Genomic DNA, 25,588 nt, shown 5'->3' with positions numbered 1-25,588 from the left:
CAAACAATCAAAAGAAAACAAAAATGTTAAATCCCACAGGGTAGGCTTTGCTTTAACTGTCTGACCTCATATTTGATGCCCCTGATGGCTACCTCTGTTCAGCCTTGTTCCAGCCATGTTTGCCTCCCTATTCCTCATACATACCACGCAAGCCCAAAATGCATCCTTCTAGAACATCACAGCTCACGAATCTCCTTATGTCTCTGATAAAGAATCGATGTATCTGAAATCTTCTCGGTCCAAAAATATTCCTTCACTGTGTGTGCACTTTCTCTTACAATATCATATAATGCTTGTTTCATAATGCCGAAAATACAAGCTTCAAGAATCAGAGACAATCACTTGTTTGTTCGCTGCTATATGTCCAGTTCCAAGACCAGTGTCTACCCCATAGTACTTAACTGAATGAGTAACAGAGTAAATAAGAAATTTTTCCTTGCTAGTTATGTAGATTTTTATGCAACATTGAATGCACTTGAAAACTTGTAAGTTCGTGCCATTTAATTAGGTCAGATTTGATGGTCCAGTTCTACAGGTTGGGGCATGTAGCTCCACCTAATAATGCCCCACTGCCCATTGCACTGAAAAATTAATTGATTGAGCTTTTTAAAAGTATATTTTGTGTCAAAAAAAAAGAACTTGGTTTCACAGTAAAACTGCTGTGAAAAGCAGCTTTGTTCCTTGTCAGACATCAGGGACTCCTGGGGGCTCCTGGAGACTGTAATAAACTAAAAGTGGACTCCTATGTAACAGAGGTGCCTGCTGCTCAACTCATGTAAGGATGTGGGTCCTATTGTTAGTTGAATTTAGAAGCACAGATTTCTAAAATATGAAAATTGATGTGGAAAATATTTTATAAAACATATGTGTAGGTATATTCATATGTATGTGTACCACAAGAGGACTGGGTCCAGTCACAGTATTCCATACATTTTAAGAAAGTTCTGCTAGGGTAAGGAAGAGTGGCACAAGTTTATTGTCCTGGCCAAGAGGCGGACGCCAGAGACTGTGGGTTTGAGGGCAGTTTAAGCTATAGAAGTGAGACCCCATCGCAAAAATCAAAACAGAGAGGCACACCTTTAATCCAGCACTCAGGAAGCAGAGGCAGGTAGATTTCAGTGACTTCAAGGCCACCCTGGATTACATAGTAAGTTCCAGACCTACCAGGGCCATACAGTGAGACTTGGTCTTAAAAAAAACTTTTTTTTAAGATGGTAAAGTTGATTTTACTTGATCCAAAGTACTTAAAATATCATTTTAACATGTCACATAAAGTATGAATAAGATCTGTTACATGCTTTTTTCATGCAAAATGGAATCTGTTACTTTAATCATTAAGAAAATATATAAATAGAATAAAACTTAAATCATCTATATGCCCTTCCCCATCTTTCCAACTCTACCATTTCTGCCTGTAATCTCCAAAATAATCCTTGCTACATTCTTAGTATATGAGTTTCCAGGACTGTCTGTGCCCACCTAGATATGAATCAGACATTCAAAAGAAATATTCTTTTTTTTTTATAGTATAGAATAGAGTTTATTCAGGGCATGGGGAGAGGAGCAAGGAGGGTAGAAGAGGCAGAGAGAGTAGAGAAGTAGAGGCCGGCCATGACCACGTGGAGAGAGGGGTCAAGGGGACAGAGGGATCAAGAGAGCAAGAGATCAAGAGCCAAAAGAAATATTCTTGAATTCATACTTCTAAAGCATTTACAGTCCACAGCATGCCTTTTTCCTGTGTATCAGAGTATGTTGCTATGACACTGCGATACAGACATAGTGATGCTGTTTCAAACCCGGGACAAGCTGGCGTAGCCCACCCTCTGCCCTAAACTCTCTAGACCAGGGGCTGGGCTGCCCTTCTCCCAAGACACTCCTCCCTATATAATTCAGACATATTGGTTACTTGTCCTTCCTTTTGTACCTTTGTCTTCCTGGCTCCTGTACTTGGCTTCTCTCTCTTTTCCCCTCTTCCTCTCCCCACATTGTTTAGGGTCATTGATCACTCTGGGCTCTCCCAAATGTGTCTGACTCTGGCCATGCTCTCCAATATATCTATAATAAAGCTTCTTCTCCACAATACCTAAGAGCAGCCATGTCCTTTCCCTCCCTTTTATTATTATTATTTTTTCACTCAAGCACCAGTAATGTTGTCTTCTTGCAATATTTCTCCTAGTTCTTGATATGACAAATGGGCCACGTATATCTTTTTCCCTGTGCAGCTCTGTAAATAAGCCTTCCATTGGTGAAAGTTTGCCTCCTGAGATTCCAGATTTTAGATACGAGTAGAAATGGTCAACTTCTCCCACAGAACTTGCCCTGATGCCCATTCATAAACTGCATCTGTAAAAATATTTTGATAAGAAGGTACATTATCCAATGAGGTACAACCACAGAGCACTTGAGTTCAAAAGGCCACCCCCATCGAATGCTCTAGAGCAAGTGAAAAGGAGCCCAGAGGAAGGCAATCCAACTATTCCTTCAGTAGTTAAGAGTACAACATCAGAAACACTAACCTGAGGCAGCAAGCAATACAAAGAGGAAATGGGAAGAAAGCATGGTTGATTCAAGGACTCTGCCTGCTGCAGAGACACCGTTCCAGCCCTCAAGTTGGCTAACTTCTAAGATGGTCTCATTCTTGCTGCAGAGTCACCTTATTGAGACCTGTCTCTAGGCAGCAAGTACACACTTCCCTAATCTGTAAAGTGACACCTTCGCCCTGTGAGGCTAAAGTTCCAGCAATTGGATTTACTTAAGCCATGAGGAAAAAATTCTCTGATTGAAGAGTCAGAGGGCAGTGGGGGATGTGTTAGAAGGAAATGTTTGGGGTAGGTGGTGGAGAATTGAGGTGGGTATTTGGGGGTGAGGGTGTGCTTGGGATGAGGCAGAGAAGGATAGAGGGGAGGTGTTTAAAGGAGGGAGGTGGGGGGATAGATGGCCAGCGTTAGTGGGAGCTTTTCAGGAAATGTGCTCACTGGGCTCATTTCATTAAGAATCAAAAGGATTTCATCTATTAGAGACCCCACCCCTCACTGCCCTGTCCTGCTTGATGTATTCATTACACCCCAGCTTAAAATCAAGAGCCAGCTTACCAGATTTACAGAGGGATTTCAAGTTGCTAAGCAGAGCAGATTAGAGAGGAAATGCAAAACCAGCCTGAAAGTGACCAAGAGTCATTCAACATTATGACATTCAAGTTGAAGGACCTGCTCAAAGACTACCAATGGCAAAGACCCGGAGAGTTCACACAAAAATATATGGAAAGGGCAGCAGAGTGCTGACCTCAGAGCTAACTATGGGCTGAGGATCATATTTCTATACTTGCAAAGCTTCTCACAAATGTGTGGTTCAGTAACATTTGATTGGCCCAGTACTTTACAGTTTGCCAGAGTTCCCATCCCTCCCTATTACACCCCATTGCTTCTCACAAATCCATTCCAGGTCCCTGCAGGGATTCGTGTTTGCAATCTGTAATTTAGAGAATTCAATCGATTGCTATCTCTATAGGAGTCAACTGTTGCTATGGTTACTGAAATAGGATTATGCAATCTCATGTGTGTTCAACAGAAGGCTATTGTGGAGAGCAAGGAATGCTGTGTTTGAACCAGACTTTGACCTGTTGTAGATGGCTCATTGGTTTTCAGAGGGACATCTACAAATGGTCAGGAAGTGCTCACATCGGGATGGATCCATGCCATGTGCCGTGACGGCTGTCGAAAAGAAAACGAGGTGTATGGGGAATCACGATTGTCTTTAGTTCTTCTGGATATTCCTTAGTGAAACTACCATACTCTTGGTTTTTTTAGTTGTGAGCCTTACTTGTTAATAGCTGACCATCATTAGAGCCTGAAACATCTTTGTTCTTATACTTGGACTATTTTAACACCCTAGCTCTGTAGCCAACCCCTCTCTGTGTCTGTCTCTGTCTCTCTTTTTTCTCTCTGTCTCTCTTTTTTTCTCTCTGTCTCTCTTTTTTTCTCTCTGTCTCTCTGTCTCTCTCTGTCTCTCTCTGTCTCTCTGTCTCTCTCTCTGTCTCTCTCTCTCTGTCTCTCTCTCTCTCTGTCTCTCTCTCTCTCTGTCTCTCTCTCTCTCTGTCTCTCTGTCTCTCTCTCTCTCTCTCTCTCTCTCTCTCTCTCTCTCTCTCTCTCTGTTCTCTCACTCTGTACCCCTGTCTGGAGACCTCCCTGACACCTATTCTACAGGTGCTGTCTTCCCTCTGCAGTGCATCTTGTGAGCAGTCATTTTGAAGACATACGCACAGTGCTCTCTCTTGCCCCTACGTTCCTATCCCCGACACACTGGTCTTTGCCACCACGTGTGCCTAGAACACATCCACCTCCCAATGCTTGCTTATGTGGTTATTTGTTCTTTAAATTCCTCTTCCAATTTTTAGCATAGGTTGTCATCTTTTACATGAAATGTCTTATCTCAGATGTCACCACTCTAAGAGGCCTTCCTTAGTCCCTCGATAACTTTTTCTATGGTGGCTTTTTAGTTTTATTTTAGCATCTTTCATCGGTTCCTAAAACAACTTGTTTGTAAAAGCACCTAGAGTGTGAGTTCCTCCCCAAGAGTTGTAAATCCTGGCAGGATTCTAAGTAATTTCTGTCCAGACTGGATCCCATTGCCCAGGAAAAAATATACATGGATCACTTCCTTATAAGCTCTGCTAACTTACTTACTCCTCGCTCTGAAGACCAAGCTGGGACTGCTTTAAGTTGGTTTCTAGTGCTAAGCTGGTTCGGCCCAGATGATTTCTTTAGCTTGTCATATGCACACCCTGTCTCTCATTTCATGGGCCTGAAACCTGAAGATGAAACACAGCTGATTATTTCCCTGCTCAGCTTTCAGGCCCCGTGACCCCAGTGAGAGGCTTTCCTGGTGCTCCCCTCCAGCGTTGCCCTTTACCCTGTCTCTTTAACTTAGGACCTCGTTGTATTTTCTTCATACCATTTCCTATATTTAATTAGCTGAATTTTTTTTCATTGTGTTTGTGTCAGGCTGTTGAATAGCACTTTAAGAGAGTTCAGTGTGTGTGCTTGTGTTTGTGTGTGTCTGTGTGTGTGTGAGAGACAGAGAGAGAGAGAGAGAGAGAGAGAGAGAGGGAGAGAGAGGGAGAGAGAGAGAGAGAGAGAGATTCACTGCAGAGTCCCTGATGACCAGAGCAGTGCCTAGTAACCACTAGGGCTTCAAATATTTGTTGAGAGTTGAAAAGCAGACTCCACCCTGGTGGGAGGTGTCATTGATTATTTGTAATCTAAACACAAGAAAATTGAGGCTCAGAGTTTTTTCTCCCCTTTCCTAAGGTCCCAGAGCTTATTAGGTATAAAACTAGGCTTTAAGTCTAGCCTGACTTCTAACCTGTTATCTTATGTGCCCTGCTTCTTTTTCCCTTGGCATTTTTTTTTTCTGGTAGCCAGATTATATGCTTTAGGATTGTTTGGTGCCCTACTGGAAGTCCCAGTCACAAAGGTTTCAGCCTATTTCACACAGGTAGACTTGCACGCAGAGAGACACACACTCACATGAATAAAAATCTCTCTCTTCCTGACATAAAACTGGTCACAGACAACCATGCATTTGATTGAATCCAACAAAATGAAGATACAGTGCCAATCATTATGTGAAATCTCCTGGTTAAAGGAATTACTCACGTGTATATCTATTCATTCTAATACCCATGATTCTCACCAAGAGGAAAACCAGACCTGGACAGAGCTCCAACCCATGTGACCAAAGCATCTCAGCCACAGTGTAGTACAGGCCCCTGTAAGATATCACCTGCCTCCTGAGACCTATGGCGTTTCTTGCTACGGCAGAGTTTCTACTTTGCTTGAATCTCACTATAAAGCTATGCCACCCGTAGGATCTCCTTTTGAGAGATGAAAAAGTAGGCACAATCACGTGACTGTGACGGGATTCAGGCTGCAGCCCAAGGCTGGAGCAGGAGCTCAGACGTACAATCTGAACAGCATCGCAAAACCTCAATGTTACACAGTTTATTGCTGCTTTTTCTCTAAGTGCTGAGTTTTGAACCCCGAGTCTTGTGGGTCTTAAGTGTGTGCTTATTTCTAAGTCATACTCCCACTCTCTTGCTCCATCTGGAGTTCTTCTCCCAGATATTTAACTGTACAAATTCCCACGTACCAACATTATCAGCATCACCTGAGATTGTTAAGACATGTGCGTCTATCTTGTCCCATTTCAAGTGTACTGAGTTGAAAGCTGCGTTTGAATAAGACCTTCAACTAAATGCTATGCAGATAAATTATATTAATGACTGATGGATACACAACAGGAAGCAGAGTAATTTATATACCCTTCTTCAGCTTTTCCTAGGAGGCTTCCTTTTTAAGCATTCAGTCTTATTGAACTCAGCTACTCAGAAGGCCAATGAGGCCCGAAATTAATCTATATCCTAGTGTCTGCTGCCATCTTGTGGTAAAGTCCTCACCTAGACAGGATTTGCTCTTACCCCTTAAGTAAATCCAGAAACAATGTGCAAATGTACTGAACTTTTTTAGCTTTGTGCTTTAAAAGACTTCAACAGAAACTCAAGATGTAATGAAATAGCCCTTTCAGGAGTTGCTGAGACAGCCAAACAACAGCGGGCCTCTTCATCCATGCACAACGGGACAGAATTCGCCTTCCTGAGGGGTGGAACAGAAAAGCTCAGACCATAGAGCACTGTCCTCCCTACAGAATTCACACAGGAATATCTAAATGTGATTATTAATTATGCTGTGACTTTTTTTAAATTCCGAATGTCCCTTCTCTGTGTAGTATTTCACACGGTGCCAGAGAATTTCCCAGGCTTCTGTCACATGCATCACTGGAGGATTCTGAAGTAAAACACGGCCAGTCCCACAAATGATCGTGCTAACATCAGGAAGAGAATGAGGGAGGAGGTTTCAAATGTTTCCTGTGTGGTTTGCTCCAAACAGCCAAAAATTAGGCCATGATCTCAGTCACGGGATGATTTGTTTAGAAGTTCTTTTTGCTCAAGAGCTATAGAAATCTGAAGCAGTTAGCACAGCTGAAACTGACAGCGATGGAGCGCCCTCACTTTTGCCGGCCTGAACTCCTAAAGCTTGCCTATGGGAAGATTGGCCAGTACCAAAGAATCCAGAAACCCAAAAGGAAAACTGGCTCATTCAAAGGGAAGGGGATAGAGAGGTAGGTAACAAAGACTTATTTCCTTTCCCATTGGTACCTTTGGGGTTTTTCATTAAACAAGATCCATTGTGAAAAGGTAGTGTCTCCTTTTAAATGTAATTTAAAAGCTGGGCAGTGGTGGCCAGCACTTGGTAGGCAGAGGCAGACAGATTTCTGAGTTCGAGGCTGGCCTGGTCTACAGAGTTCCAGGACAGCCAAGGCTACACAGAGAAACCCTGTCTCAAAAAAAAAAAAAGCCAAAAAAAAACCACCCATAATTTAAAAATATAGATTGTAGGTGTTCCAGGAAGGAGGGAATGCTACATCAGATCAAGATGGCGAGTGTTGTCAAAGTCATGTTTTATAGTTATTACAGCCTCCATTTTAACAGGCAGGAGGCTTTACTTTCCATCTGAGTTTGAGTTTTAATGTGTCATGTGAGATTAATATCAGTATTAAGAAGATACTTTTTCCAATATCAGTATGTTAGTCTTCTCACATTCCACACCAATGAAAACACAATTTTGAAAATGTATCAATGGTTTCCATTTCCTGCTAAAACGACTTTTGCTGCAGAAATGTGTGCTAACCCTGTTTCACCACTGAACCCTCTTCAGTGAAACATCAAAATAGCCCTAGACCTGGTATTTCTTGCCAAAGGCAAAACCACAAAGACAATAATACACTACTGGCAGCATGCCACATTTTAGTTTTGAAGTTCAGTTTGGCAATTTGCTTTCCAATGTATCTGGGCATCTTTTGTAGTAGACCCAAAAGCCATAGCCCAGAGAAATACAAATGAGGTGTTCATCTAAGATGCTACAATGTCACAGATCAAGCTTCTAAACATTACTGTATCAAGTGAAATATTGCAGAGATGCTCACTTACTCTAAGAAATCAGGGTTTAAGGAGGAAACAATACAGGCAAATAAATTCAGTACTAACAAACAGAAATGAACAAAAGAAAAACTTGAAAAAGGTTCCTTTCTGTCACAGATATCACAGGCATCCTTTTCCCAGGTCCTGGAACAACTGATATTTTCCAATGTGTTATATAAATCAGTGGTAGGTGAAGGATATAAGACACAACATGGATGTTTGCTTGTTATTTCTAAGGTTGGTTCTCTTGGTAACAGCTCAGGCTGGCTTTGTGCTCAGTCCTCCTGTGTTAGTCTTCCTGAGTGCTGAGATTACAGATTTGTGCTACCATTGCACATTCTTTTTCCTAACCTGAACAATTATATGGAGGACATTCAGGATCCATGAACATTTTGAAATGTATTTCTATTGTGTGTCATAGTGGCCATGCACATATTTATGGCAATATAAGTTATTAAAACGCTTAAGTTACTAAGGTTCTCAGAAGGTCCACAGAAGATTGATACTGACTGACAAGTTATCTTTGGGCAGGTAAGGAAATGGAGCATCTTCTTCAGGGCACTTTATTGCCACCTACAAGAAACATGTTGCAACGGCCGTGCAAAACCATTAGTACTCAGCGTGAATAGTGACCCCAGAAGGTGCTTATATACATCTGTGGCCTTGCTCCTAGATGGAAGGAGTCTAGCCCATGAGGTTGCCTTCCTTTCACCTCTAGAATGTGTGTCCTCCTTTGATCCTCAGGCTAATAACATTTGTCACATATGGAAGGCTTTATTAGTTTAGGATCCAAACATATAAACCATTTCCTTTTTTCTCAGATTTTTAGTAAGAGTATACCCATTTTCAAATGAAAAAACTAAACCTTGTGAAAAATAAAAAACATGCCCAAGGTTGTCCAGTCAATAAGTGTGGTTTGGAGTGAGACTGATACCATCAGACTCCAGTGACCACATGCCCAGTAGGACCTCTTCCTCGAGGTGATTGTCTCTGAAGCTGATGGAGCAGTCTTTTGCTAGAAGATAATAACACTTTTATATTGGTATTTTCATTAAGTAGTATATGACATACATCTTAATGGTCATTAATTTATTTTAATCCAAATGTATAACATATAAACATACTATGCAGGCAATGTAGCAACATGCTGGGAGTTTGCAAAGTAATCATATCATGCTATAACTGGGATTTTATGCTTGGGAAATGAAGATTTATGTTCACACAAAAGCTTATGCCCTATTGTTTATAGTTTTGTTCATAATAGCCCCCAAGTGGAAACAATTCAAACATGTCCCTCAATGAGTGGATAGGTAAATACAACGTGATGTATCCATATTGTGATATATCATTCAGCAATGAGAAGGAAGGAAACATTGGCTCCAGAGGACTTTATTAACAAAAGTTACACACCCCAGGGTTGAGGGTAGGATTTACTAGTACAACACTTGTCTAGCACTCCAAGGCCTGGATTTCATCCCCAGCAACAAAAACCAAAGCGGAACAAAAACAAAACAGAAACAAACAAATGCTAGAAGCTTGAAATGCTCTACACTGTATGTATCCATTTAGATAATATTCTTGAAGGAAAAATAAGAATACAGCTGTAGAGCACATGAGTAGTTGTGTTCATGTGGGATAGTGGGGTGTGCTGGTGTGTGCACATGCATGTATTAGTAAGGAAGCCAGAGGCGAACATCAATTGTCTTCCTTTATGGTTCTCTGCCTTATTCCCCAAGACAGGGTTCCTCATATCCTGGAACTTGCTGTTCTTCCACTAGGCTGGTTACTCAGCTAGCCCTGGTGACCTTCCTGTGTCTATGGTCCCATCAACCGTTTCAAGTATGCTCTAGGGATCTGGAGTTAGGTTCCCATGCCTGTCCAGCAAGCTCTTTACTGACTGAGCCATGTCTCTGGATAATTTATTTTACATACTTAATACATTTTGTTTGTTGTTTAGATGGCATAGAGCTGTGTCTACCAACTCAGCCAAACAAAATGTGTTGGTCCCCAAGGAGGAATCATTGAATGGAAGTGACTTGGGGTGTCATGAAAGCCGAAGCAACCCAAAGAGAAACCTGGTGAAGAAGATGAAGAGCGCTGTTGGGAAGATGCTGTCTTGCAAGTGTGGAAGCCAGTCAGCCAGTGCTGGCAGGGAGGGCTTTGTGGAGCAGAAGGAAGCTGCCCCCGCCAACGCACAGGGCCTGCTGCCTAGATTTGTGAAGGAGCTTCCATCTCCCAGGTTATTTACCAAGCCAAGGATAAGGAAACTCTCACAGAATGGTAACCAATGGCAGTTTATTATTAAGTGTTCAAGAGAAATGGTAAAATGAGGATGGACTGTGGTTGGGATGTTGAATGTCCCCAAAGACCCATGTGTTGCCTTGTCCCTTTGGCTGTTATTAGGAACCTTTAGGAGTGGTGGCGGATGAGATTTCTATAAGTCACTGGAAACATGCCCTAGTTCAGCAATACGGATCAAACACCCCCCCTCCCCATTAACCCTCCTCCTCAACTTCCTGATCATAAAGTAAGCTTTGCTCCACTACACACTACCCACCATTGCTATCTGTCACACCTAACAGAGGCCAAAAGGCACTGGACCTGTTGGATCATGGGCTGGAAAATCTAAGTCCCAAACCAAAAGAACTGTTTCCTTGTATAAGTTAATTTTCTTAGAGTGACAAAAGTAACCTTTTCCTCTAGCATGGCAACTCTAAGGAGCTTGTCTAAAATGCAAAATCTTTGGCTCCACCTAGGTCTGCTTGGTAAGAATCTATGTTCTACTGGGCTTCTCCTCAGTGGCTCCTATATGTACATAATTTGATATACGTATATAGTTTGAGAAAAATAGATTATGTTGTCTTTAAGGTTTCTCTCAGTCTTGCTAATAAGTTGTCAACTCACGTTTGTTTGTTTGTTTGTTTGTTTGTTTGTTTCCAGTCAGGGTTTCTCTGTGTAGCCCTGGCTGTCCAGGAACTCACTCTGTACTCACTCAGCCTGCCTCTGCCTCCTGAACACTGGGATTAAAGGCATGCGCCACCACCTCTCAACTTCTAAGCTCAGTTTTAATTTAAATGCATAGACACACATATACATATATATATATTAGAAAATCAAGCTACAGTAGCATTCTTGGATTTATTCTAGAGGAAGTGAATCCTTCCTTTCAAACAGTTCATTCCAGCTGCAGAGAGTATAAAGAGAATTGCAGGAATGAAATTTATAACTGGGAAGACATAAAGGGGGCTTGGTTTTTGTTTATAAAAATTTGAATTGTATGTGTATGAGTGTTTTGTTTTGTCTGCATGTATGCCTATGCTCCACATGCTTGCTTGGTCCTCTGCAGAAGCTAGAAGAGGGTGTCAGATCCCCTGGCATTTGGCTTACAGGTAGTCATGAGCCCCCACGTGCATGCTGGGAATTGAATCCATGTCCCCTGAAAGATACCCGGCACTCTTTACCACCAAGACATCTCTCCAGCCCAGCATCTATATAGGTTTTAAAATCTATTTATGTATGTCGGTTCTTTGACAACTTCATGAATGCATAGAATGGCTTTGGGTGATTATTTTACCCTTCCCCCATCCTCTTTCACCACCATCCCTCTCCTGATGAAATCCCTTCTCCACTTCCCACAAGCTCTCCTCCTACGTACATGTCTATGTGTGAGTGGGGAACACTGAGTTTAATTAGGTTTGTTTGCATGAGCATGGGTGGAGGTTTATTTGGACAACTTATTTAGTACCTACGCCTTTGAAGAAAATGACTCTCCATCTCCCAGCAACCATTAGCTACCAGTAATCCCCAGAGACTGGGGTGTTGTGAGCCTCCCCAACCTGTAATGTAACGTTGGTGGGCTCAATCTTAAACAAACCACGCACTTTTGAATATTCTAATGTACCGTGAAAGGGCCGACATCTAACCCTAACTTTAGGTCTTTTGCAATGTAGTAAAGCCACTGTTTGGGGTTCTAGGAGTTAATACAATAACATCAATGTTTTCATTGTCTTCTATAGTTTTATTTTTTGTTTTGGTTTGATTTTTCCAGACAGGATTTCTCACTGTAACAAGCCCTAGCTGTTTGCTTTGGAACTCACTTTTGAGACCAGGCTGGCCTTGAACTCACAGAGATCTGACTGCTTCTGCCTCCTAAGTGATATGGTTAAAGGTGTGTGTCACCAAGGTCCAGCTGTAGTTTCTTTTTTAAAAGAAAATGGACTTTAACTTTCAAAGCAATTTTATAGTTTATAGAAACACTGAGCAGAAAAACGTATTTTTTGTATCTCCCTTCCCCCTCTAAATTTCCCTTACTAACAACTGGCCTTGGTATGTGTAAGACATTCCCTTGATTGATATGCCAATGTTGATTCATTTTGTTGTTTTGGACTTTTTTAAAGACAAGACAAGGTCTTGCTAGCCTGAAACTCAATATGTAGACCAGTGGCCTTGAACTCAGATCTTGAACAAAGATCTGGCTTATTGATGCCTTTTAAATCAACACAGTTTACATTGATTGGAATTCATTCTGTTTGTTTGTTTGACTCATTGATGTTGTTGGTTTGCTTTTGAAACAGGGTCTAGCTGTGCAGCATTGAATAGCCCAGAGCTCACAAAGATATGCCTGCTTCTGCCTTCAAAGTGCTCAAATTAAAGGCATGTGCCATGTTACCCAGTAGGACCCATTCTTTATGCTGTGCAGTCCTGTGACATTTGCCAAGTTTACCCCTGAATACCAATATCATTATCTAAAAATTTCTGTAGATTTTTAAATGGGCTTTTCAACACAATATCAGGAAACATTGCTCTACATGTACCATAGGGGTCAGATTTACTCTCCTGGACCCAAAAGAAAAACCTGATTGCTTCTCTCTCTTCCAAGCAATTGTCTTGTTAAAATACCACTAATGCAGATGTCTGGTATCTAGCAATTATCCAACATGGATTAACCTGTATATTTCTCTGGCAAATAAAGAAACAGCAGGCATGATGATATGCTTCCAATTCTAGCACAAAGGAGGTAGAGGCAGGAGGATTAGGAATTTACCAGGACAGCCTTGACTGGACTACATGAGAGCTTATGTCATTTTTTAAAAAAATGAATACCAAAGAGCAAAGAAATATTTTTTTTTACCCTGCTGGGAGAGTCCATCAGGACATAGAGAACCACATTTCTAAACACGTGATCTACCACAGAGCTGCTTCTCCAGTGATTAATCTATTAAATCACGCACTGTTTTTTTGCTTTGTTTTTTATCTTGGATGGAATACTCAATCTTTCAAGTAAGATTTCCCCAGAAAATAAAGATGTAGCCCAAACATTACCACCCTGTGTTTTCTGCAACTGAAAGACAATTGTTTTCCTCTATTGAACTCCACAACACTAAAACAAACAAACAACAACAAAACCCCCTGCTAACTGCCTGATAAATGCCTCTCACAGAATTAGGCACCAAGTAGGCAATAGAACAGTCGTGGTCCCTGCTCTCATGTAGTTATAGCAAGGAAGGACTTTTAAACAACATGCAGAGGCAGAAGCATTAGCCTATCATGCTATGAAAACACATGATGAGCTCTGGGATTTTAGAGGAGTTCAGAAATGGCATTCTGAAGAAAAGAACTAACTTGAGATCTGAAAAGTTAGGTAAGGAGAGGGTGGAGGGAGGGAGAGAGAGAGAGAGAGAGAGAGAGAGAGAGAGAGAGAGAGAGAACGCGAGCGAGCAGATTCCCATGACAAAAGATGAACACATTAAAATCACAAAAGGAAACTGGACCAGGCATAAGATATGGAAGAAATCCAGAGAAGGTACAGCAGGGAGCCAAGAAGGGGCTGTTTGAATACTTTGTGAACACGTGGTAGGCAACACTGAGAACTTATAATTCTCATGTAAGAGTGATAAGAAACCATCATATACCTTCAAGCTGGGTTTTATGAGGTCTACTTGCATTTTTAAAGACAACCTTGGCCACAGTGTGGAAATCAGGATTAGAGTAAGAGTTGATACAGAGAGAAAAGTAAACAAGTGTGAAATTGATCATGGTAAGGCAGACATTCGTTTACATTTTCCAGGGCATTGGTGATAGGACAAAGAGTAATAGTCAGAGGTAGAAGTGACGTTTTAGAAGGAGATGGTACTGTGAAATACAATGCAGTTGTAAGATACTAGCATGTAGAGCCTTAGTTTACCAGAGACCCCCTGAGTGAACCATGCAGAGATCACTGCAAAATGCAAGAGGAATTTTTATATGTTCCAGCATGCTGGGGCCATCCTGCATCCCAAAAGGAGAGGCGACCCCATGCAGCTTGTTCATCAGACATTTATACAGTCTCTAGGGGTAGTGGCAATGTGATTTGCAGAACAGTGACTTTTTAAACTGATTGGTCTATAGGGAATGAGGAGGCAAGGACCTCCCTTGTCTGTAGGTGGCAAGGGTTGGTCCATCCTGCAGAATGTGTCTACATGCTCTGGGCCTTCCCCACCCACAGGTGGGTCCTCTCCACTGTGTCCAGAGGAATGTTAATCACCCCCTCCCATCCTACCAGTGTCCCATGACATTTCTAAAGTTCCCGAGCTGACCAGGAATGTTAATTAGCCTCTCCCTTGGGTGGGGGGGGGGGGCAGAGAAGTGTTCCAAAGTCCTTTTCAGAGTACCTGGCAAGCCCTTGCCAAGGTGTAACAAGTCTGTTATGAAGGGAATTTATTGGAGGAAGGAAGAGGAATAAGGACCTGGGAAAGGGTAGAGGCAGACATGTAGACAGGCAAGCAAATGAGAGGAGAGCCTTGAGACAGAAAAAAGGGAAGTGCAGAGGACAAATGGGAGGAGTCTAGTGGAACTACCTGTAAGCTAACATTCCTCCTTTTTTGGGAAACTAAAAATGGGAAACTTGTAAGGGGTGATGGTGGGGCAAGATATATATATGTGTGTGTGTGTGTGTGTCTGTGTAAAATTTTGGGGGGAAGAAGATAAAGTTAAGTAGGTGAAGGAGAAAAATTTTTTTCTTAAGTATATATTTGAAACCCATGCTCTTGGTAGTCTTGGGGAGGGGATTCCTAAAACCAAGGAAAAGGAGAGGAATAGCACCCTCTGGAATAGGCAATAGATGGGAAACTAGGGCTGTTAATTGACAGGGATACTTATCTGGAGTCCATTTGGCCCATGAGAGGTAGATCCATCTTGAGTCTGTAGCTCACAAGAATGTTTCTACGTTTATGAAAAGAGAAATATTTTAGACACGTTAGTGTTACCATTGTAATCTGTACTGAAATCTCCATTTTAGAAAGAGGCAATAGACTCACGTCTTCGTGTCACAGTAGAAACTTGTGAAATAGCGTTTTGTTAAGAGTATGAACACTCCTTAAAGTGAGCTCAAGGAGGACAGAAGTCTTTCCTGGTGAACAAGGGTCCAAAGCTCCCTTGTTCTTCATTTTCAATGTGACTACAGACCGTGAAAGAGGGGCTTCTTCTTTCTATGCAGAAATCTATACTTAAAGATGACGAAAGGAAATTTAAAATCTTGAGCTTGTGATTGTGATGATAGATCATATGGCGGAAGGCTTTACCAGAGGTAGACTAATAATTTATCAAAACTCCATTGATTGATGTTAGAACTCTGAAGTTTCAAAGTCCTAATACAATGGTAGCGTAACAGGGGGAAGAAACCTAAAGAATTTTTCATTCTTTTTTTGTAGTGGTGAATGAGCTATTCCACTTTGGCTCCTGGCAGGTCACGCTACACCCACTTAAGACCTCTCTGGATTCATGAATAAAAGACACACACATACCAACTAATTTTCTTATGCCTTGACTAGCTCAATGGTGGGGCACTTCTAAACCTTCCTGCAGCCAGCTCATTCTCCCCTCCAGCATTCTTGACTTTACACCTCTTAAATCCATATTTTATCTTGTTGCCCTGACTCCTTCTGGGAGGTCCCCTTAACTTTGCTGTCCAAGGTGCTTCTGGGCAGCCCTTCTGGGAGCTGCTTTCCTTCTTGTACCTACATTTTGGCTGTTACTCCCTCCTGATCCTTACAGGCATGGTCTGTTCTACTCTCTTCTTCTCACGGAGAATCTCTCTCTCTCCTCCCTGCATTTCTTCTCCTGGAAACCTAGAAGTCCCCCCCCCATCCAGTTATTGGCCCTTGGCTCTTTATTGATCAGCCTTCAACATTTGGACATACAGATTGGGGGCCAAATCAAGACAAAGCATTAGAACCAATTCCCAACACCTTTTATATATCTTAAATCACTTTATCGTTTAAGCTTTCATTTACATTTACCAACCTTAAAACACCTTCTTAGGCCGTCCAATACTTTCTTAGGGCTTCACGAGTTAAGTTTTTGTATCCACAGAGCTTACATAAACTTTACAACTTTTTCCTATCCAATTATTTACCATGAATGAGACATGGATGGTTGATCTTTGGGAGCACTCACTGTAAAGTGAGTTCCTTTAGATAAAGAATAGTAAAAGATTACATCTGAAACTTGTTTATCTTTTAACATGAAGCCTGTGAGCAAGGTAAACCTGTTTGACTTTTAAAATAAGTGAACTAGTAGTTTCCACTAGCTAATAAATTGACTAATGAACTAACATGGTGGTGATTACCTTGGGGAAAGGAGCTAGTTGCTTGTTGTTCTCTAGCTGTCAAGTTACAGTTAGCATAGTTGTCAATATGATCAGAGACCTGAGAAGGACAAATAGTAATCTAAATGGCCTATGTATCATTAAGATGACAGAGACTAGTCCATAGTCCACTGGCCTACCTAGACAGTTGTCCCAGGTTCCTGTGGTGCTCATGGCATAATGGGCAAAGGCAGTCTCTGACCATCAGGCCCAGAAGATGAGAGGATTTTTCTGTGGACAAGGAATATGAGAGAGATCAACCTCACCTTGTCTTTAGCAACATGTAACTAGTTGTCAATTCTCTAGTGTCCTGTTTGTCCACAATTGAGGCCAGGTCCTAGCAGCAGGTGAGGCATTGGAGCATTCTTGCCCAGTGGTTAACATAGCACAGTCCAGGAGGAGTGCTTGTGGTTGTGCCCATATCTTCTTAGAGATCTAGTGTGGGCGTGTCACTGCTAGGATTTGGGAGTCTCTGTCATAATACGTTTAAACATATTAAATGTCATAGTCAGCAGATCCTCTGACTGGTTTGAGGACTAGTACCTACAAAGTATATCTGAGTTAAACAATCTTTAGAGTTATCTGCTCTAAAGTGTACCTTGCAAACATGAAACAAGAGGCTAAATAAAACTTAATGTTGTAATTGACTGCATCAGTTCTTAGCATGACTTCAAATATATTTCTGACAAATTAAAGTAGCTTTCATGAGACTAAGACTTCAGGTTTTATCCCTGTTAGGTTGAGAGCCTTTAAAAAAATATCACAATTTTGAATTGAAGCTCTTTGAGTATCCAAGTCAAACTTTTAATTCATAAACATGGTTCATAAAGAGACTGGGAACTTTTCTGACTTTTACATGGTGTATCATTCTAGAACATAAAAGTATATCTGGAGACATGTTTCCCCCTAGTTAAGTTCTTCACCACCACCCTTGGAGTCATATAAATTGACAAGAAATAGAATTTCTCTTTACCGCTCACTTGGTGATAAAGGAAATGTTTCAACAAAACCTGCGATGTTTCTGATGCATGTGAGGGCTGCAGGCCTACCTGGAGAAGGACCTGCCAATCTCCTTTTACCAGGGGTGCTTACATTAGCTTTTGCTCCTCTCCAACTCAGTGGGGCATCTGGCACTGGAAGCCATGTTAAGCTTGGCTTAGTCCTTTTGGTATATTACCAGCCATCTTCAGTGGACTTTTGGAATACAACATACTTTTTCCATATTCTAGTTCTTTTCCTTTACTTGGTTGCATGAAGACAGCTTCTTGGTTACTATGGTATCACTTTATTATCTTGCTTTATTAAACTTTTTAGTATTTGTATTTTTTTATTTATTGCAAATGGATATTTTGCCTACATATATGTTAGTACACTCTGTGTGTGTGTGTGTGTGTGTGTGTGTGTGTGTGTGTGTGTATCTGTGTGTGTGTGTATCTGTGTGTGTGTGTGTGTGCATTTGCCTGGTACCTGCAGAGGCCACAAGAGGGTATCAGATCCCCTGGAACTGCAGTTACAGATGGTTGTGAGCTTCTGTAGTCTTTTGGAAGAAGAGCCAGTGTTTCTTACAACTGAGCTCTTTCCCTAACCCCTATTCATTACAGGACTAGAAAGCTGGTTCAGTAGTTTATGAACATTTATGTTCCTGTGTTCATAGCATGTTGGTAGATTCACAACTGCCTATAATTGTAGCCACAGATTTGATGCTCTCTCTGTCCTCTATGGGGCCCATGAACTTACGTGCATGTATCTATCAAAGCTCCCACCCCATGAATAATTAAATCTTTTAGAAATGGTGTGTATGTGCGTGTGTGTCTGTGAGTGTGTGTGTATGTGTGTACCTGTGGAGTTTAGAGGACAACTTATGAAAGTTGGTTCTCTTTCTACCATGTGGGGCCTGGGGATTGAACTTAGGCTTGGTGGCAAGTGATTTTACCCACTGAGCCATCTCACTAGCCCTATGGTAGGTAGCATTTTAATTTGCCTTTATAATGTCTACTGAGTTGAGATTGAATTTATACAATACTTAAGAATGCTCCTACTTGGAGCTAGAGACCTGGCTCAGTGGTTGAGAGCACTTGCTGCTTTGCAAAGGACACACAAACAGTTCTTAGTGCCCACATGGGGGCTCACAACAGTCTGTAGCTCCAGTTCCAGGGAATCTGATGCTATCTTCAGGCCTTGGCAATCACTATACACTTGGTATACTCATACATAAAATGAATAAATCTTTAAAAAATGTTTAAGGAAAGTGTCCTAGATATGGGACATCCATACTTATGGTATGTGAGTGACTGAGTCTTGGTAGCATTTCTAGAGAACAAATGTAAAGTCTGCTTCATGACACTGACTTAACCCTCATAGGTGGAAGGTCCCTTTTCCTTTTTATTCGAGACATGGTTTCTCTGTATAGCCCTGGCTGTCCTGGAACTCACTCTGTAGGCCAGCCTGGCCTCGAACTCAGAAATCCACCTGCCTCTGCCTCCCAAGTGCTGGGATTAAAGGTGTGCGCCACCACTGTCCAGCCCCTTTTCTAATTCCTCCTTACCAAAGTGAAAACTAGAAAAGACAAGTTACATGTCCAAAGAGGTAATCACTATGCCTAGACTATGGCCACTACAAGAGACAACTATGTGCAGAAGAAATCCTAACACCAGAAAAGCAAATCTGCTTTTTATTTTCAATTCCCAGGGAAGAAAAGTGTCTAAGACAGCAATAGCTGCATATAACAACATCTGGGGGAATGGTGTTATGGCAGCACTCAGAGGCCCGCATGTGTACTGTGGTAGATTAAGGCACAGGGCAGCAACTCCACACTGCATTTTTGGTCACAGTGAGAGGACCCAGACTAGAGTCTGCAGTCACCTGCTTCCCGTCTTGCTCCACTGCTCTTCCAGGAGACTCTCTTCCAGACTCCAAAGTGGAAGGCTAGTGTGGTGGCCCATAGGAACACAGCCATTCACCCAGTGTCGCTTTCCAGTGAGGCCCATTAAGCCGGTTGCATCTCGTCTTCCTGGGCCTAGTTGAAACTTTAGGTCTGTGACAGCCTAGGTTCACTTGTTTCATTTTCCTGATCGAACCAAGGCCTGACATATTTGGGGGCACACCTCAACTAGTTCCTGGAATCTTGTTCCCTGAGACTGGACCTCTTTACATAATCCTGGCCATCCTTGCCAAGATCCACTTGCCTCGATTCCCAGAGCACTGGTATGAAAGTTGTATGCACTGGTATTAAAGGTGTGTGCCACCATGCCTGGCTTCACATTTATCCTTTAACCAGAATAATAAATGTTTTTAAAGAAAAAAAAAGACAAAAATACCCAAAAGAAAACAAAGAAACAACAAAGAAAACAAAAAACAACAACAAAAACAAAACAAAAAACAACAACAAAACAATCTATCCAGAACTATTTTGCTCTGGAAGATTGCTTGCAACTGTGATCTTGACAGTCTTTCCTCCTCTTCTTCCTCCTCTTTAAGCAACTATACAGCTTGATGTTGTAGAAGCAGAGACTGAAGAGGTAACTGGAGGAAATGGGCTTCTCCGAGCCAAGAGAACCACCAAGCGATTATCTGTGACATCACTTCCTTCAGGGCTGCAGAAGGTAAGGTGCTAGAATCAAGTTGCTTTGAAAGACCTACATAAATCGGTTTCTCTGGGTGTCTTAGGGACAAGGCATCCCGTGAGGGCTCAGGTGCACGGACCACCACTGAGAGAGCCCCGCAGACCACTGGAGCAGGGAGCGCAGGGAGGGGATTTTCCCAGCGGTGAGTTTCCCACTTATGCAAAGGAGTCCAGAGTTCGAGGAGACACGTGGAATTGAAGACATCGAGATTTTATTGACCATGATAGTTGTATCTTGATGTGAATGCTCTCCCACAAAATGCCAGGAGGGGCTTCCTTATATTGGAAAGAGGAGGGGCTTGGGAGATGAAAATTTAGATATCTATGCCCCAGCCTTTAGGTAATTCATTAATATGTAAATCTTGAGGCAGAGATCTGTTAGCCACGCCCTCTACCTGTGCCTTACGTGACCCACCATATGGGTGAAATGGAGACTGCATGTTAGGTCTTTGGGTTCTGGGGGCGTGGCCAAACACCCCAGAATTTCTTTTTTTCTTTTTTCTTTTCTTTTCTTTTTTTTTGGTTTTTCGAGACAGGGTTTCTCTGTGTAGCCCTGGCTGTCCTGGAACTCACTCTGTAGACCAGGCTGGCCTCGAACTCAGAAATCCGCCTGCCTCTGCCTCCCAAGTGCTAGGATTAAAGGCGTGTGCCACCACCGTCCGGCACCCCAGAATTTCTACAGCCCCACACAAACCGATTTAAACCACCACACTGGGTCTTGCCAAAACCACGTTCTAACTTCATTCACTCACAGTAACCCTGTGCACCTGTTGCTTGTGTTTCCACAAAGAACTTAAGGTACAATAAAGGTATTTTCCAGATCAGATCTTTCTATTTCTGAACTCAAATTGTTCAGTCCTTCCAGTCTGCCCTACACTAGTTTGGAGCTTTGTGACTACTCAATGAATTGTTCAAAAGTTGAGGTCACACACTAAGAATGTGGCTGATCTAGATGCTATAATGGTGGTGTTGCCCAACTGCCCAACAGCAGCTTTTGCAAAGGCCATTTGAGAGTGAAATGTAGCCAGAGGAAAACTGAATTAGTGTTACTTAATTTTAATTAAAATCATAGTGAATTAATTCAAATGGTTACATATACAACATGAAACATTATCATGTCTAGATGACCCAGCCATGTCCAACCTGTAGACTGCAAGCTGAATGCAGTCTAGGACATAAACTCAAGTTTTTAAACTTACAAGTATTGAGGGTTTTGTGTGTATGTGTGGCTCCTGTCCATGTCTGTTTCTCCAGTGCTGAGACTATTAGTGTACAACAAGACATGGATTTTTTTTTTTTTTTAAAACCTGGGCTGTTGGGATTGGATTGAGGGCCTTACACATGCAACAGCAAGCAATTTACTTACCAAACTCCCTCCCAGACCTGGGTTATATTTACTGATTTGTACCTCAGTTGCTTGGTTTTTGAGTATAAACTTTGTAGATTATACCTCAGTGTCAAACAATTAGATGCAGGGCTACAATGATGGCTTGGTGGTTGGGAGCACTGGGCTATCTTCCAGAGGACTTGGGTTCAATCCCCAGCACCCACATGGTAGCTCATAACTGTCTGTGGTTCCAGTTCCAGGGAATCTGACACCTTCATACAGACACACATGCAGGCACAACACCAATGCACTTGAAATAAAAATAAATTAAAAAATTGAATTGAGTCTAAACCAAAGATATCTTTAAATTTTTGTTGTTGTTGTTGTTTGTTTGTTTTTTCTTCAAGATAGGGTTCTGAGTTCCTGGCTAGTCTGGAACTCATTTTGTAGACCAGGCTGGGCTCAAACTCAGTGTATCTTCCTGCCTCTGCCTCCCAGGTACCACCATACCCAGATATTTTTATTACATGTTTGTGTGAAGGGAGGGGTATGTACACCAGCTGAGAACTATTTTCCTTAGCTGTCTCTCTCTTTTCACCATGTGGGTTTTGGGGGCTCTAACTCAGGTCCTCAGGCTTCCAGTACCTGTCCCCACAGATCCATCTGGCTGACCCTTATCTCTGGAGTGTGTAAGACCAAGGTGCTCAGATTAAGGCCTAGCATTTTTTAAAATGTTATTTATTTCTAGATAGGGTCTCACTACACAGTCCCGGCTAGTCCTGAACTCACTATGTAGACCAACAATCTGTCTCAGCTTCCTGAGTAGCAGAGACTGTGGGCTTCTCCCTCCTTCCCAGTTGCTTAGACTATTTAAAAAACAGAACCCTGAACTACTTTACAATAACCACTTATTTGATGGTGGCCCTCAATTCCAGGATTGATCTAATTGCTTAAAAAGTTCAACTCAGAAAATGGCTGCAGTTCTCTAAGGCAGGCAGTCATACTACCTCATTTTAGAGATGACTCTGGGACTTTAATAATTGGTGAAAATGAAGGGGAGTCAAATTTTCCAATAAAGGCTAAGTGCTCCCATTCATACTTTCCCTCTTTTTTCTTATATTGTGGTTCTGGGAATTGAATTCATACCTAACACATAACAAGCAAGTATTCTACCAAGGAGCCAAACTCCTCTCCCTCTCCAGCTCCACAAGTGTACAGTGTGACAGTCACCTGTGACGATATTAATTTAAATTAGATGGAATTAAACATGTAGTTTCTCAGATGAGGTGGTGGTGGCAGCACACACCTTTAATCCCATCACTCAGGAGGCAGACAGAGGCTTGCAGATTTCTGAGTTCGAAGCCAGCCTGGTCTACAGAGTGAGTTCCAGGACAGCAAGGGCTTCACAGAAAAACCATGTAAAAAGCCCAAAAGGTCTAGTTTCTCAGTTACAACAGCCACTGAAGTGCCAATAACCATATGTAGCTAGTGTCTTTTTGTACTGTATATCACAGATAAACATTTCTACCCTTGCAGGGGGGAAGAAGGTTCCATCAAACACTTTTGACTGTCACTGTTAATATACAACAGTAGTTTTGAATTTTGCTTCTGGGTTATCAGGTGCCTCTATGTTCTGGGCTATTCCTGGGTTTGGGGATTACAGTCTTCTCACTGTATAAATGGCAGTGACCAGAAGATGAAAAAATCTTGGCTATAATTAAGGATTTCTGTGCATCAAAAGACATTAGATCAGGGGTTAACACCTGGCTATAGAGGGTTTTAGCCAGCCCTCACAATGCTCCCAAGATTATGTATGAATCACTTGCCCAGATTTTAAAAGTAGGACATTTCAAACAAAAATGTTTCTTTTGAAACTTTCTTTGGAAAACAGGAAGCTTCAGAAACAGAACTTGTAGGGTAGAAGAGAGATGCCCTCCACAGAAGGCCTGTTCTGTCTGGGTCACTCATCCTCACTCATCCTGGCTTTCAAAACCTGACTCAGCACTCAACTTTGCAATAATTATACTGGGAAAGCACAGGAACACTTAGTAACCACCAATTACCATAGATGCTCTGGAGTCTTACTTGTGTGTGTGTGTTGAGTTTGGGGCCAGACTGGGATACATGGTGAGTTCCAGGCTTGTTTGGGCCTATACAGCAAGATCTGGAGTCAAAACAAAACTCCAAAGACCCAAGTGAGATCCTTAGATAGATAAGGAAAGTTCAGTGTGGGTCAACTAGCAGGTACTCAGTGATGGCTCTGAGCCTCCTTCAAAGTATCAGGCCTAAACATGACCTCAAAACACTCTCTATGTATCTGATCAAGCAAGGGGAATGGAGGGGAGGCCAGTAGGTCTCAGCACCCAGGACTGAATTCCCACACTGACTATTAGGGTAAGTACTCGTAATCAGTAAGCCAGGGACAAGGGAAAAATGTCAGCCATGGCCAAGAAGAATCCAGGCAAGGCTTCTTTATGTTTGGTCTGCCATGAAAATAAGAAAACCCAGAGACACAAGAGCATCTGAACAACTGGATACAGCGTAATGAGCTTTCTGTGGCAATGGCTCATACCAGCCCAGTACACACTGTGTTAGGCAGCCTGAGCAAACTGTCTTTTCCAACAACTTGCTTTTTTTCCTGACACTGTCTATCCTTTCAGAGCTAATAATCTCATTTCTCTGCACAGTATATAACTCTTTAAAGAGAGCTCTTGGTACTAAGGAAATACAGGGGTGCAGAGAGTATGAATGCAAATTTCAACTGTTACCTGGCAAACAAATGACTTAGCAAGAATGACCGAGGGGAGGGGGCCTACTGGTTGCTAGTGCAGAACTGACACTTATATCTTAATGGCTGTTTTGCATTTTGACAATAGGCACCATATTCATCAAAAAAGAGATCACGCTTCCCAGCACTAAAAAAGAAGAAACAGAGCATGGAAGCCATCCTCCGGAAATCAGAGCTGACTGTAGGCAAGCTTCAAATGCAGGTAGTGGGCAAAGACTTGCCATTTCTGTCTCAGAAGCACCTGAGGCCAGGCTTAACTGAACATCTTGCCCTGCAAGACAGCATGGAGTGAGGGTCTAATTAACAATTACCATTAAGAAATACTGTCAGCAGGGGGTTTCTGAGAGTGGGTAAAGGACTGCTAAGGAGATCTAGGATGAACATAATAAATATTAAACGAATTCCATTAAAACAAGGCACACACAGGCCTGAGCAGAAATGAGGTCGTCTTAACCCCTGTGTGGTAAATCTATGTTTTCAAGCTCTGTTTGCTATGAGTTGAATTAGAATACTCCTTTGGCACTCTCAGGAAAAACAAGCATGTCTTTGTTTTCAGCAGTTTCATTTCTTTGTATCTGTCAATCATAGGTGGATGACCTCATAGAAACAGTGACTGACAAATCCATGAAGCTTTTGGAACAAAGACACGCTGAGCTTAAGCAGTGTGAGTTTCTAGGAGCTGAGATCCTTCAGTCTTCGAAGCAGTTCCAAAGGCTTTCCAAGAGAACCACAAGGAAGTATAAGCTACGAAGCGCATGTTTCCCATGCACCTGCTGCTGCTGCTGAGTTCCTAGTCATAGCTCAGCTGAAAACAGGGTGGACAAGCAGCAGCCAACCTTGTCATCTGAACCTAACCACATGCTATAGCAGGTACACTCCCTCACACATAAGCATGTAAACACATGGACCACGCACTGCACACATGCCCCAAAATAAGTATTTTTAAAGAAGATTCCTAAAGAACAAAGCAGTAAAGAAGAAGCATTTACCAATCACAGTCCTCAATTACTAACAGAGAGAAATGCAGAAAAGCAACGCAGATGGACTGATCTCATACAACAGCCATTCTTAACAGTATGGAAACTTCTCCTACAATACACACACACCATAAACCCTGATCATGGCCCCTCTAAAGTCTACTCATGGGCTCCATTTTCTAAAGTGCTACTACCATTTTCTAGAAATCTACTCAT

General features: G+C 42.0%; 2 protein-coding genes across 2 annotated transcripts in view; one reads left to right on the top strand and one right to left on the bottom strand.

Moving 5' to 3' along the window:
- Positions 1–2,559, bottom strand: part of LOC114614925 (cadherin-related family member 3-like) — a 158,601-nt gene extending 156,042 nt beyond the window's left edge. The window contains 1 exon segment of the mRNA XM_028760532.1: positions 2,517–2,559. Coding sequence (XP_028616365.1) covers positions 2,517–2,559 — 43 coding nt within the window.
- A 4,492-nt stretch (positions 2,560–7,051) lies between these two features.
- Positions 7,052–25,181, top strand: CUNH3orf49 (chromosome unknown C3orf49 homolog). Its single transcript, XM_028760531.1, has 5 exons — positions 7,052–7,176; positions 9,993–10,315; positions 20,136–20,260; positions 24,484–24,597; positions 24,984–25,181. The coding sequence occupies exons 1-5, from the start codon at positions 7,052–7,054 to the stop codon at positions 25,179–25,181; spliced, it is 885 nt and encodes a 294-aa protein (XP_028616364.1).
- Positions 25,182–25,588: the final 407 nt, after the last annotated feature.

Source organism: Grammomys surdaster, unplaced genomic scaffold (assembly GCF_004785775.1).
Source record: "Grammomys surdaster isolate TR1022 unplaced genomic scaffold, NIH_TR_1.0 126546, whole genome shotgun sequence".
Lineage (NCBI taxonomy): Eukaryota > Metazoa > Chordata > Mammalia > Rodentia > Muridae > Grammomys > Grammomys surdaster.
The sequence above is the reverse complement of the archived record's forward strand: the minus strand, read 5'-3'. Positions and strand labels throughout refer to the sequence as shown.

Excerpts from the sequence above, each read along its gene's own strand:
- CUNH3orf49 (XM_028760531.1), top strand. The coding sequence starts at position 7,052 with ATGGAGCGCCCTCACTTTTGCCGGCCTGAACTCCTAAAGCTTGCCTAT. Across the intron at positions 20,261-24,483 it reads TTCCTTCAGGGCTGCAGAAG|GCACCATATTCATCAAAAAA; the intron begins GTAAGGTGCTAG and ends TTTTGACAATAG. Across the intron at positions 24,598-24,983 it reads TAGGCAAGCTTCAAATGCAG|GTGGATGACCTCATAGAAAC; the intron begins GTAGTGGGCAAA and ends TGTCAATCATAG.